The following is a 14,634-nucleotide window of genomic DNA, read 5'->3' as shown; positions in this document are numbered from 1 at the left end:
AAACACAATTTGTGGGCTAAACTCTGTATAAAGCACAAAATGGGTTATATAAAGTTTGGTCTACACAAAAAAAAAAGATTGGGTATATGACTTGTATGTAACACTATACACAGGATATGCTGATGTAGAAAGTATATGGCAAGTGTAAAGATGACTATGCAGGTCAGTGGTGGTTCTAGTTGGTGCTTTATGCCAGGGTTCCTCAAAGCATGGGTCGGGACCTGTTACGGTGTTGCAACACCATGTTTTCTGGGTCACGACTTGTATGTGTGTTGTAGGAGAGTGTGTGTAGGGTGTGTGTATTGTAGGAGAGTGTGTGTGTGTTATATGAGGGTGTGTGTTATATGAGGGTGTGTGTGGTGCATGTGTGTCGTATGAGAGTCTGTGTGGTGTGTGTGTTTTATGAGAGTGTGTGGTGTGTCTGTTGTATGAGAGAGTTTGTAGTGTGTCTCTATGTTGTATGAGAGTGTGTGTTATATGAGCGTGTGTGGTATGAGAGTGTGTGTTATATGAGCGTGTGTGGTATGAGAGTGTGTGTGGTGTGTGTGTGTTGTATGAGTCTGTTTTGTATGAGAGTTTTGGTGTGTGTGTGTAATATGAGAGTGTGTGGTGTATGTGTGCGTGTGTTGTATGAGAGTGTGTGGTGTATGTGTGCGTGTGTTGTATGAGAGTGTGTGGTGTATGTGTGCGTGTGTTGTATGAGAGTGTGTGGTGTATGTGTGCGTGTGTTGTATGAGAATGTGTGGTGTATGTGTGCGTGTGTTATATGAGAGTGTATGGTGTATGTGTGCGTGTGTTATATGAGAGTGTATGGTGTATGTGTGCGTGTGTTGTATGAGAGTGTATGGTGTATGTGTGCGTGTGTTGTATGAGAGTGTATGGTGTATGTGTGCGTGTGTTGTATGAGAGTGTATGGTGTATGTGTGCGTGTGTTGTATGAGAGTGTGTGGTGTATGTGTGCGTGTGTTGTATGAGAGTGTATGGTGTATGTGTGCGTGTGTTATATGAGAGTGTATGGTGTATGTGTGCGTGTGTTGTATGAGAGTGTGTGGTGTATGTGTGCGTGTGTTGTATGAGAGTGTGTGGTGTATGTGTGCGTGTGTTGTATGAGAGTGTGTGGTGTATGTGTGCGTGTGTTGTATGAGAGTGTGTGGTGTATGTGTGCGTGTGTTGTATGAGAGTGTATGGTGTATGTGTGCGTGTGTTGTATGAGAGTGTATGGTGTATGTGTGCGTGTGTTGTATGAGAGTGTATGGTGTATGTGTGCGTGTGTTGTATGAGAGTGTATGGTGTATGTGTGCGTGTGTTGTATGAGAGTGTATGGTGTATGTGTGCGTGTGTTATATGAGAGTGTATGGTGTATGTGTGCGTGTGTTGTATGAGAGTGTATGGTGTATGTGTGCGTGTGTTATATGAGAGTGTATGGTGTATGTGTGCGTGTGTTGTATGAGAGTGTATGGTGTATGTGTGCGTGTGTTGTATGAGAGTGTATGGTGTATGTGTGCGTGTGTTGTATGAGAGTGTATGGTGTATGTGTGCGTGTGTTATATGAGAGTGTATGGTGTATGTGTGCGTGTGTTGTATGAGAGTGTATGGTGTATGTGTGCGTGTGTTATATGAGAGTGTATGGTGTATGTGTGCGTGTGTTGTATGAGAGTGTATGGTGTATGTGTGCGTGTGTTGTATGAGAGTGTATGGTGTATGTGTGCGTGTGTTATATGAGAGTGTATGGTGTATGTGTGCGTGTGTTGTATGAGAGTGTATGGTGTATGTGTGCGTGTGTTGTATGAGAGTGTATGGTGTATGTGTGCGTGTGTTATTGCCTTTTACAACACTTTCAAGTTTGACTACAATCAGGAATAAAGTACCCACACATTTTAGTCACTTTGCAAATAATTGCAGCTTTCTTGTTGTATATTACTTCAGAAATTTTCATATGAAACTCACAGCATTCATAAAGTTTCCAGCCTTCAGCACCAGCCTCAGGATAAAGTGCAATTCTGAGCAATGCAGTACTTCTAATGAGAAAACATAGATGACAATTAAATGCTGTTACATATGGAATTGATAGCCAGTTTGTTTTCTTTAAAAATGAACTGTTCCCCATAGTGTACGGTGCCCAATACCATTTCAAAAGTCCTCTAAAGTCACTGCCACAGCTCACACCAACATGGCAACAGCAATATGCATCCATTTTAGGAAATAGCTGTCTCTTACAGCCTCTCTAAGTGCCCCTTACAAATCATTACCCTATGAGGGATTATTTTCCAGTGGGCATCTTTTTATAAACATTGAGCAGGTTGGTCCCCTCGGGTGTTACTTATAGAGCATGAGGCAAAGATCTCCTCCTACCACAGTTGTAACCTCACAGCTTTCAGGCATTTCTGAAGCTTATTTATCTGTTTTAATTAAAGAGATCACCAGGTGCCAGATATAAATGTAGTCAGTGCCAAGGTCACAAGACGGCACAGGAAAGCCCACGTACTCTGGAATGAGTAGGAGATGTGATAATCATTACATTGGTTTTTTGTAAAACTAAATAAAGAGGCTTTGTATTGTAGGCAAATCTGTACAAAATGAATGTAACCCCTCAATAAGTATAAAGTGTATATAATGCAGTATTTATTCTTTTTAACCATATGATCTGAGGAGACAAGTGTGCAACAGTCTGAGCGTGAGTGAGAGATTTTATGTAGTAAAATGTATTAAAATAAACAGCGCCAGCCTACGATTGACTTTTATACCCCTTTAAACTGCAATATTCTTAGCAACATTTGCAGTGTTTTGATGTCTCAGGGCAGTCCAGGGACAGAACTCTTGAACAGTCTCTTAAGTTATTTTTTCTTATCTCCTCTATTGTAGCTATTTAGGAACAGACGAAAATGAGATCCTGCACTGAGCAAGAAATTTAACTTTTAAGGTTTAGATAGAGCAGGCATTAAAAAAACTTCCATTATCAAATTTGCTTTGTTATTGTAGGATCCTTTGTTGAAGAGTAAACTTAGTAACGCTTATTGAAGCTCAGAAGATTGTACGTTTTCATGAATTTATGGTAGCAGTATTTGCAACATTGTATAACATTGCCAAAAACCTTGTTGCAAACACTGCTGCTTTAGAGTGCTAAGGACACATGCACATTCCTGAGATCATATGATCCCACTTAGGTTTACTCTACAACAAAGGATACCATGAGAACAAATCAAATTTTATAATAAAACTAAATTGGAAAGTTGTTTTTATGTCCTTCTCTATCTGAATAATGAAAGTTAAACTGTGAATTAAGTGTCCCTTTATTCTTTATTTAAAAGGGTTTAAAGCACCAGTGTTTCCAAAGACCAGTAATATATCTATGTGCTTCTCGTATGTGATTAGGAGCACAATTGTGATAACTGTCTAATGAGACTAACCTCTTAAATTCTGTAACACTATGAAGCTGATTTAAGGTTTGATGAATCTGTGCATTAGGACGGATATGATAATATGGGAAATAGAGAGCTGTGTCCCTCTGGAAAGGTTTTACGCTTCTAATTGAATGCTCATATATTAGATGCTGTTGTAAAGCATAGTGAATCATTTGGTACAGCAAACCCAAACCTAATACACTGGTATAGATTAACCAAAAAGATGAGATGCAAAAATGCAGTCATCAGGCTTTTATCTCTCTGACCTACTCAAATTCACTTGGAGTTTTCACTGACATATGAGAAGATCATGAGATTAAAATCATGTAACTTTCAACAAGCTGCCTGAATAAAGTTGGCACCACCTGGCACTGTGTATTATGCACTATTCTCTAGTATTCTAAGTTTACTGACTGTAATATTACAACTCAATGTGACTTTTGTTTACATGTAACATTTCATTGTAAAGCAAAACCATTGTAAGTAACACATCTCACTAGGTTTAAAATGCTAATGAGAGTCTGCTGGATCCTGTGTGTGCCCAAGCCTAAAGCTCTCAAAACCAGACCTAAATCAATATGGACTTTAATTAAAAGGACAGTAAAGTCAAAATAAATCTTTCATGATTCAGATAGAGCATGCAATTTTAAACAACTTTCCAATTTACTTCTGTTATCAAATTTGCTTTGTTGAAGAGCATACATAAATAGGCTAGGGAGCTGCAGTGCACTGCTGGGAGCAAGCTGGTGATTGGTGGCTGCACCTATATGCCTCTTGCCATTGGCTCACCAGATGTGTTCAGCTAGCTCCCAATAGTGCATTGCTTATCCTACTCTTCAACAAAGGATACTAAGAAAACAAAGCACATTTTATCATATAAATAAATTGGAAAGTTCTTTAAAATTGCATGCTCTATCTGAATCGTGAAAGTTTAATTATGACTTTACTGTCCTTTTAACTTGCACATTCTGTAACATCTAAGGCAGTAAAATGGGAAAGGAGGGTAAGGGGGTGCAAAAAAATGGAAGGGATATGAGGGGAGGGTGGGAGGAGGGAGGAAGCAATAGCATGATGGATTAAAGGGGCATTTAAGAATAAAATGTATTTTGTTAGATGATTTTATTTTTTTAATTACATTTCTTCTTTTACTATGTGTTTAACCCATGCAAACGAATTAAACACATAGTAAAAAGTCAAAATGCTCATATATTTATATTATGTTACTGTACTGTCCTCTTTATTTTTGGGGCAATTGGGGCAAGTTTTTAAATTTAACCAGAGGTCTGACCTCTGGTTAATGGCGCTTAGCGCAAAGTGAAAACGTGAAATCATGGTCGCATTAACCAACCACTTGTAATGGCTGGTTATTTAACGTGTGCCTGTAAACGGTTAAGTTTGCACGTTAACTTAGCACCTCACTTGTAATCTAGCCCATAGTAAAAGAAGGATTTTGTTTGGAAACAAAATGCCAAACAAAACAGGGCATTTTATTTTTACTTCCTCCCCTTACAAGAAATTGGATCCAGCTGCCTTTGCCATTAGATTCCCCCTATTGTGACAGGCAAACATTTGTGTAATTGTCAGGTCAAAGGCCAAACTGTGTTTCAAGCATGTTAAATGTGTACCTTAACTATTCTGCACCACACAGTGACTCCTGAGCTTTAGTGAATATAAAGCAGTCCTCCATCTTATAATAAGCAGATCAAAAACACAGATAATAATTTATAAAGCTCAAGAAATATTGTTTAATAAATTAATTAATTAAAGGGAAAAAATAAAGGGTGGAATATACTGTTTCATGAAAATGATTATCAAACATAGCCAGACAATTAAATCCAGTAATATATTACCTTCTGCAGCTCCTGTCAGTTCTCGAGCTGCGGAGAGCTGTGATAGGATACAAGCCGGGAAATCCTTCTTCAATATCATTGCTTCTAGACGCAGGGCATAGCTGCAGATGGCACACAAACAAAGCCACTGGTTATTGTGACATCTCTCACTTTAGCAGTCTCATAATGCTTCCCTACCTCGTATGCATTGCTGTGCCCTTTGCAACGAGTAGACCACCAGGGCACGTTTAAATAAAACCCTAATCTATCTTCACTTCCATATTAATAAAATATGTACTAAAAATATCCTTTGTTCTTGTGCTGTATAAACCAAATTTCTGCAAGTGGCAGCTGTGTTTGTGAGTCTGCGAGAACAATAGATACATATTTACTTACTTTATAGTTAAACAACTTTTAATTAACCATTATTCATATATATATATATATATATATATATATTTATTTATAACATGTTACTTTTTCATTTGTATAGTAGAAAAGTTTTGACATTTTTTTTGTAATGTCCCTTTAAGCTTACCAGAACTAGCGGTAGGTATTCAAGTAGTCAAATACATAGCTACTACAAGAGGTGTTGTCACTAACAAAGATCTGGATGTAACCACAGGTACACTTGCTAAAGGGTAGTTGCTTGTCAAATATTGATAGGAAAAAATAAAAGAGAAGTATTTTTTGAATCATTAGTTCTGTGATAACATTTATGAGGAGTGTTCCCACTTAGTATAAGTAGTACGTCATGTGCATCTACCACTAAAACGTCTTCTGACTTCTGTTACATCACATGTGACTCTTTTGAATTTTACATTCACTTTCTATGTCCCTTTAATAATATTTCATACAGTGACGTATTTATGTTTTGTGCTGCCCTAGGCACTCAAAATTCTGCTGCCTCCCCCCCAAGTTTTAGGCCTTTTTTGACCATATGTTTTTTTGGCAGGGAGTAATGTGAATTTCTTTTTCTCATGGAATTTCCAAAGTAAATGTTTACAAGGACTTGCAAAACACTTGCACATACACACACATACACACACACAAACATACACATACACACACACACACATACACACACACACACACACACACATACACATACACACACACACACACACACACACATACACATACACACACATACACACACACACACACATACACACACACATACACACACACATACACACACACATACACACACACACACACATACACACACACACACAAACATACACACACACACACACACAAACATACACACATACACACACATATCATCTATCTATTGCTGCAATATATATATATAAACCCCCAAACAGAGATTTCTTGATACAATGCTTCCCAAAACAGAATACAAAGTGCTGAAAGCCAACATAACTAAAGGCAATAGCTAGCTAAATAAAATTAAAGGTTCAGTTACCTATAAAAAGTATGCTCCATGAGCAGTCTCTTATAATACTTTCATAGAATGTAAGCTCCCTGGGCAACATTTCTCATTATATAACTGTCTAATACTTCTAAAATAACTAAGCTTTTTACAAATATAGCCACAAAAAAGTGCTGCCCCCTCTCCAATCTGCTGCCCTAGGCAAGTGCCTTGTTTGCCTAGGCCAAAATACGCCCCTGATTTCATAGGGGTTAAATCTACTTTGTAGATGGAATTAAAGAATGCTGTTTTTTTCTTTCTGCTATTATAGTAATAGTATAGTATAGCAAGTTCCACTGTATACATGCTGGCAATTACTGCAGCACAAGAATGCTGCTACCTCGAAGATCTCCATATATATTAGCTAGACTTTATGAAGTTAGACTGCTTTTATGAGCCAAGGAGGAGGGACATACATAAACATACATTACACTGTACACTGACACTGAAATGTTTTAGATGCCAAAAGGAAATATAAGTTGACCTTGCTCCTAGGATTTTTAAACTCTGGTTAGATTTGGGTATGTGTATGTCTGTGAAAATTGATGGCTGTAAAAGGGGGTTTGAAGTTTGAAGTAATTTGTGACAGATATCCAAACATAAGTAAACTAGTTCAATCAGCTTCACTGCATATCTAATGAGTCCACTGGTGAACTTACTACAGATTGTTTTAGCCGCTTCCCACTTGTGCCAAGGGATGTCACCACTAATTTATGCTCTCGTTATTGTCTGTCCACAAAAATAACTGCTTACAAAAAAAGTCTATACATGCCCTAGAACACAACACTTGGCAACAGACAGTAAACAGAATATTTTATGACTAGGAGAATACTGCAAATTGTTATGACCAGACAAGAAGCTGCCCCTTAGAACCTCTAGGCAGTTGCCTGCATTGCCTAATGAGAAATCTTTCCCTAGTCCCATTTAGAATGTAGTGTATGGCATGGCCTAAAGGGACATACAATTCAAATATTATTTCCCCTTAAAGGATCAGATAACAAGTGGCAAGCTAACAGTTACACACAAGCGAAAAGAGGTTTATCGCGGCTTCTTGCACATGACGGCAGTAGCGCTCGTATTACAAGTTGAAAGTAAATGTGAACGTGTGAGAGTAATCGCGATTACCATTTCCTTAGAGCTCTGGTTAAATTAATTAAAAAAAAATATTGCACAAAAAAGTTATAAAGGTTTAAAGATATAAAGTCTCAGAAAGAAAAAAAAGGCAGACAAAGGGCTTTAACTTAGAGATACATAAATATACATGTCTACATATGCATATGTATGTATAGATATATGTCTATGTGTGTACATATGTATTTATGTGTTTATATGTGTATATATGTATTTACAGACATATATACACATATAAACACATAAATACATATGCACAGATATATACACATATATATAAGTGCATTGAAGCCCTTTGCAGTTAAGTAGCTGAAAACATATAAACTCATATTTATGCAATATTCATATTTAATGAAGTGTCATATTGTGTATTTACTGTAAATATTTCAAATTCCAATGTTCTTCACATAGGGGAATATGTTCTAAGTATTTATAAATAGATATTCCTATATTTATCTGTATATAGCTATACCTATATAAAATAATATATATATAAATATATATATATAAATATAGATAGATAGATAGATAGATAGATAGATATTATATATTTTACCAAAATACCCTCAGATATATGTAGAAATATGTATTATGCATAAATAGAATATATTCTGCTATGTGAAGAACATTGGAATGTGAAATATTCATGTTTTCATGTTGGGTTAGCGCACTTGAGAAAATGAGACCGGATTTGCATGCGAGTAGGGTGTAAGGATTTTTTTCCACTTTTTTGCTCCATTGACTTCTATGGGGGAATACATTAACGGGATCACGATATTCAAAGTTCGGCATTTTGCACGCATCGGGTTAGTGCATGCGAAAACATTTTACTTTTAATTTGTAAAATGAGCACTACCCAACACACACAAAAAAACCTTACTTCTAGCAGAGTTAGCACAGGAGCGATAAATACCGCTCCACTTGTAATCTGGCCCAAAAATGTTTGGTTATGCTTAGTAGAAAAACCTTGTATTTGCAGGATTTTGAACGCTGATACATAAATCATTATTCACATTGATTTATTTACTAATATAGGAACTCATTTATATCCATCCCAAAATAGATACTTCATAGAAGATACAATAAACAACATTAAAGAAGCTATGCCCCTGGTATCTTCGTGACTAGACCTCACATGGCCCTAGAGCAAAGACTGCGACAGCCCCATTTTCAACAGCTATAAGTCATCTTTCCCCCTGCCAGAGGACATGCACTTGCCCTGACTTCATGTACAAATATGGTGGCAGGTTTTTCTATACACCAACACTCTAACAGCCAACTTGGAAACTCTGACACACCAAATGGTAATGGCAAAGCCATAGACTATCCTTAAACCAAGAGCCCCTTTTCTCAGGGGAGTACACAGAGGGGCTGTACATGAAGCCCAGGCCCCCTCTAGCCATGTCACTACTGAATGTAGGGCCCGGTGGGCTCTCTAGAGGTGCAGACTCAGTCCCAATTGACTCCACTGAGACCCCTATAGTTACACTCCTGGTCACTGGACTCCAAAAATGCACATTTTACAAACCAAGGACAATGTTACATACATCTAAAACACTGCATTTGCATTTATATATTTTTTCATGCAGTAATTACTATTGTATACTATGCATGAATATAAAAAATAAATATTAATTTAAAGGGAAATAAAATTGCAAACAGAAAACGCTCTGTGTTAGCCTATTTTATCATTGCACTTTTGCTTGCATGCAACTATGAGTTTAGCTTCAGAGCAGCAATGCACTACTGGGGCCAATCACCAGCTAGCTTCCATTAATGCAGTGTTACTACTGAGCATACCTAGGTATGATTTTCAACAAAGGATAACAAGAGAATTACGTAAATTTGATAATAGAATTAAAATAATTACATTTATACTGTATCTAAACAATAACAGTTTATTTTTCCTTTGACTAAATTGTATTTTTGATGGCTGATAATTTCTTAGCTGCTGGTGAATAGCATGTATTTGCATCTCTACACAATACAAAAGTAATAGGTAAACTTAATCTAGTTCATCTCTTCATCTTACACTGAACAATCACATCAAAGCTTCACATAGATACATTAAACCTCAGCCTAGATTCACAAAACATAAAGTTTTGCAAGAGACATTCATTCAATTAGAATTGTCCACATTTAGTTGCCACATTTGGCAGGATAGCCCAGATCAGTAGGGAGAGGAAGTACCAATAATGTACTCAGATTATTGCATGACAGTCACAAGTAGACTGTGCCTATTCCAGTAGTAAGCCCTGGTCATCTGCCCAGAACAGTGCTACGTGCTCCTCCTCCACATTATGCTGACCTCATCTATTCTCTTGTACGTTTCTACTGACAGCGGTAAAATCATATTACAGTGAGAACATTGCATACATCTGAGGGCACAAGGGAATTAATACATTTGCACTTTGTCTGCAGATTGCAGGTAAATAACATATTAGGTGATTGTATTTTGATTGCATTTAAAACTTGTTTGCTGAAAATGTTTTCCACCAACCACTTGCCTTAATTGGTTGAGCCAGTTAGGACTTGTTACTGGAGTAACCACAGATAGCCACTATCATTTTGTTAGTAAAAGTTCCACTGTTTGGCAGTTTCTTATCTGATAATCTCTGTCTGGGCTAATTAAGGAAATAGCCTGCCAAGTGCACTTGCTCTTCAGAGTTAAATTATAGGTCGGGGGGCAGTAAATAATGACTGATATTTTGTTATTTCTAAGGTGGGTCACTTGTGGGGTTTGCAGCCCCATTCTTGCTTCAGCACGCCTAAAATGAAAAAGCTATCGTGGATCTTGCGTATTATCACAACATGTGACTGTAGTAGTGCTCATTCACAGATCAGTCACATTTGGCAGACTTTGTATTTTCTTTAACTTTTAAACTGTGTAAAGCTCCTGCTCTGGAAAAAGCTGACAATGGGGCATATTTATCAAAGTGCGAGCAGACATGAAACGATGTAGCGTATCAGATGTCCGCTGCACATCGATAAATGCCGACAGCATACGCTGTCAGTATTTATCATTGAAAAAGCAGTTCACCAGAACTGCTTGTGCAATACCGCCCCCTGCAGGTTCGCCAGGGTGTCAATCAACCGGATCGTATTCGTTTGGGTTGATTTCTGTCCCCCGCCTCAGAGCAGGTGGACAAGTTATGGAGCACCGGTCTTTAGACCGCTGCTTCATAACTTCTGTTTCCGGCGAGCCAACAAGGGGCACCATGTTCCATTCGGAGCTTGATTATTCGGCCCCAATGTCTCTGATCTGTAGAGGCGCTCTGCTTCTGTCACATGGTCAGAGAATCAGTCCCATTGCAGAATTAGAAAAAGTTTAGGGAAGAGACATAAAACTAATAAAATATAGGATTTAAGCTATGAGGAGAGGTTAGCCAAAGTGGGTCCATTTACTCTGGAAAAAAGGCGCTTGAGAGGTGACATAATTACTTTAAATATATTCAAGGCCCATATACAGAGATGTCGGAATCCCTGTTTATTCCAAGACAATTGTTTGTGACAAGGGAACACAATTTAAGGCTGGAGGAAAGGAGGTTTTTTTTAAAAAAAAAAAATTCAGTTAGATTATGAGTTGTGCGCGCTATAGGGAACTTAACGAACACAACAAAAGTTGCATTATTTAACCCCCTATAGCGCAGCCATTACAAGTTTTGAAAAACCCGGCTTGTGCATGTGATATGGTGCTTTTAAGCAAGCGCTGTTTTGACGTGCTCATGCACGCTTTCCCCATAGACATCAAAGGGGAGAGCGGGTTAGAAGAAAGTCTTACACCTGCGATCGCAGAATGAAAAGCTCTGTAACGCAGCCCCATTGATGTCTATGGGGAAACTAACTAACGTTTAAACCTAACACCCTGACATAAACCCCACACCTAAACACCCCTAATCTGCCCCCCACCGACATCGACGCCACCTGCCTACAGGTATTAACCCCTATTCTGCTGCTCCCGATATCGCCGCCACCTAAATAAAGTTATTAACCCCTAATCTGCCGCTCCAGATATCGCTGCCACTATATTAAAGTTATTAACCCCTAATCCGCCACTCCCTGATATCACCGCCACTAAATTAAGATATTAACCCCTAAACCTCTGGCCTCCCACATCACTACCACTAAATAAACATATTAACCCCTAAACCTAACATCCCCTAACTTTAACATAATTAAAATAGAGCTAAACTAAAGTTACAATTATTAACTGCATAATACCTATTTAAAACTAAATACTTACCTGTGAAATAAAACCTAAGCTAGTCACAATATAACTAATAGTTATATTGTAGCTAGCTTAAGTTTTATTTTTATTGCACAGGTAAGTTTGTATTTATTTTAACTAGGTAGACAAGTTAGTAAATAGTTATTAACTATTTACTAACTACCTAGTTAAAATAAATACAAACTTACCTGTGAAATAAAACCTAAGCTGCCTTACACTAAAACCTAAAATTACAAAAAATAAAAAACCTATCATTACAAAAAATAAAAAAACCTACCATTACAAAAAATTAAAAAACCTACTATTACAAAAAATAACAAACAAAATTATCCAAAAAAATAAAAATTATTCCTATTCTAATACCCTTTAAAAAAAAAAAAAAAAACTAAATAAAAAAGCCTAATCTAGAATAAACTACCAAGGGCCCTTAAAAGGGCCTTTTGGGGGCCCTTAAAATGGCCTTTTGTAGGGCATTGCCCTAAAGTTGACATCTCTTTTGCTACAAAAGAAAACAAACACCCCCTAACAGCCAATCGGAATTAAGGTAGGAAAAAAATCAGCCAAAAGAATTGAGCTCGCATTCTATTGGCTGATTGGAACAGCCAATAGAATGCAAGCTCAATCCTATTGATTGATTGGATCAGCCAATAGGATTGAACTTCAATTCTATTGGCTGATTGGATCAGCCAATAGGATTGAACTTCAATTCTATTTGCTGATTGGATCAGCCTATAGGATTTTTCCTACCTTAATTCCGATTGGCTGATAGAATCCTATTAGCTAATCGGAATTCAAGGGACGCCATCTTGGATGATGTCATTTAAAGGAACCTTCATTCGTCGGGAGTTGTCGGAAGAAGAGGATGCTCCGCGTCGGCTGGCTTGAAGATGGACCTGCAACGCTCCGGATGGATGAAGACAGAAGATGCTGCCTGGATGAAGACTTCTGCCCGTCTGGAGAAATGCTTGTGCAATGTTAAATGCTGACAGCATATGCTTTCGGCATTTAGCGATGCATGGCAGACATGATTCGCTATAGTAAATCTACCCCAGTATATTGATTTCCACAATCTTTTTACTATCATGTCAATGCAATGCCATGTGTCTAATAAAGTCTGTCTCATTCTGGTATAAGCATGATATATACATTTAAAAGGACATTAAACTCAACACATTTCTATTATGCACATGAAAGAGCACCTTTTAAGGGCTAGATTACAAGTGGAGCACTTAATATCGCTTTCGCTAATGTGCACTGGTATTACAAGTTGACAACAACCAGTGGCGTCGCTACAGGGGGCAAGGGGGGCATTTGCACCCCCTAGAAATTGTCTTGCCCCCCGTTTGCCCCCCACCACTCGGACTGCAGTATAGCTGATTAATTTTTTTAAAACATTTTTTTAATTACGATTGGGCCCTCCACCAAGTGGTCATCATGTGACCACAATTGCGCCCAATACCGTCACAGCTGCACAGTCAGTCAGTGCAGTTGTTGGCGCACGTGACTACATGTGCTGACTAGCAAACTGGCCTCATGGCCTGACTCAGTGCGGGCAGCTGGGCATGCGGGCGCCGGGTGGGGTTGGGGAACAACGGTCTTGAGGACTTGAAGCCTGGAGTCTTGCCACTGTGCTGTGGCAAAGTGTGTTTGAGGACGCCAGTGAGTGCACTAAGGCTACAGCAATCCACAGGTAATAAGGTATATATTTCCCATCATCAAGTGGCAGTCTCTACTGGACATATGCTGACCCACACCAAATGCAGACATTGCTGTGTTACGCGCTGATGCTGTTCAATAAAGTAATCAGGTATTGTAAGGCTGGACCGTTAACTCACAGTGTTTGTTGTAGACTAGTTACTCGTATCTATAAGAAAAAACCTTAGTTATTTGCCTATTTGATTTATAAATTGTAAAAAAAAAAACTAGTACCAGTATAAAAAGTATTCATCAATGCACATTGTTTCTGTAACTTTATTCACAATGCAACTGTATATAGCGTAATTCTGTTAGAGATGTGTCTGGGGGTGGGGGTTAATATTGAACTTCTAGAGGGGCTGGTGATTGCCAGTGTCTGACTGGGTTTGATCCCTCTCTTGTCTAGCTTTGTGCTTGAACTAAACTTTACGATCTCTTAGCTGCAGAATGGTCTAATCCAGGACTCAGGAGGAGGGTAAATCTGAAACAGAGTGACTGTGTATTTACGATTACAAAGCACAATAACATTATGTGAATAAGTAAAAATATATCTGTATAACATTTGCGGTACATTAATATTAAATCCGGTATTAGCAATGTGATTGTATTACAACCACTCATCACATTGCTAATATCGTATTTAATAATAACTTATCTTTCTATGTAGATTGTCACTAATATAATCATTGTAATTGTCCGACTCCTGCTGCCCCCTCCCTTCATTGATAACTAAGAGAAGTCACTCAGGATGAAATGGTTTTGTAGGCTGTGGGGGCCTGCATCATAGATAAAAAATCATGTACATCAAACAAATGGCCTCAGTGTCAAGAGCGGTATGTGCAGGGTCCTGTAAGAGGATACAGGCTAAGACCCATCTGTGTAGTGTGTGTGTGAATATGTGTATTTTGTGTA

General features: G+C 38.1%; 1 protein-coding gene across 1 annotated transcript in view; it reads right to left on the bottom strand.

Moving 5' to 3' along the window:
- LOC128645825 (uncharacterized) overlaps window positions 1–14,634 on the bottom strand; it is a 111,261-nt gene that overhangs the window by 42,092 nt on the left and 54,535 nt on the right. The window contains exons 6-7 of the mRNA XM_053699100.1: window positions 5,252–5,352; window positions 1,948–2,018 (exon numbers count right to left, since the gene is read on the bottom strand). Of these exons, the coding sequence (XP_053555075.1) occupies window positions 1,948–2,018; window positions 5,252–5,352 (172 nt within the window). The remainder of the gene's footprint in view (window positions 1–1,947; window positions 2,019–5,251; window positions 5,353–14,634) is intronic.

This window comes from Bombina bombina, chromosome 1, assembly GCF_027579735.1.
Source record: "Bombina bombina isolate aBomBom1 chromosome 1, aBomBom1.pri, whole genome shotgun sequence".
Taxonomy (NCBI): Eukaryota; Metazoa; Chordata; class Amphibia; order Anura; family Bombinatoridae; genus Bombina; species Bombina bombina.
This window is presented reverse-complemented; position numbering and strand designations above follow the sequence as displayed.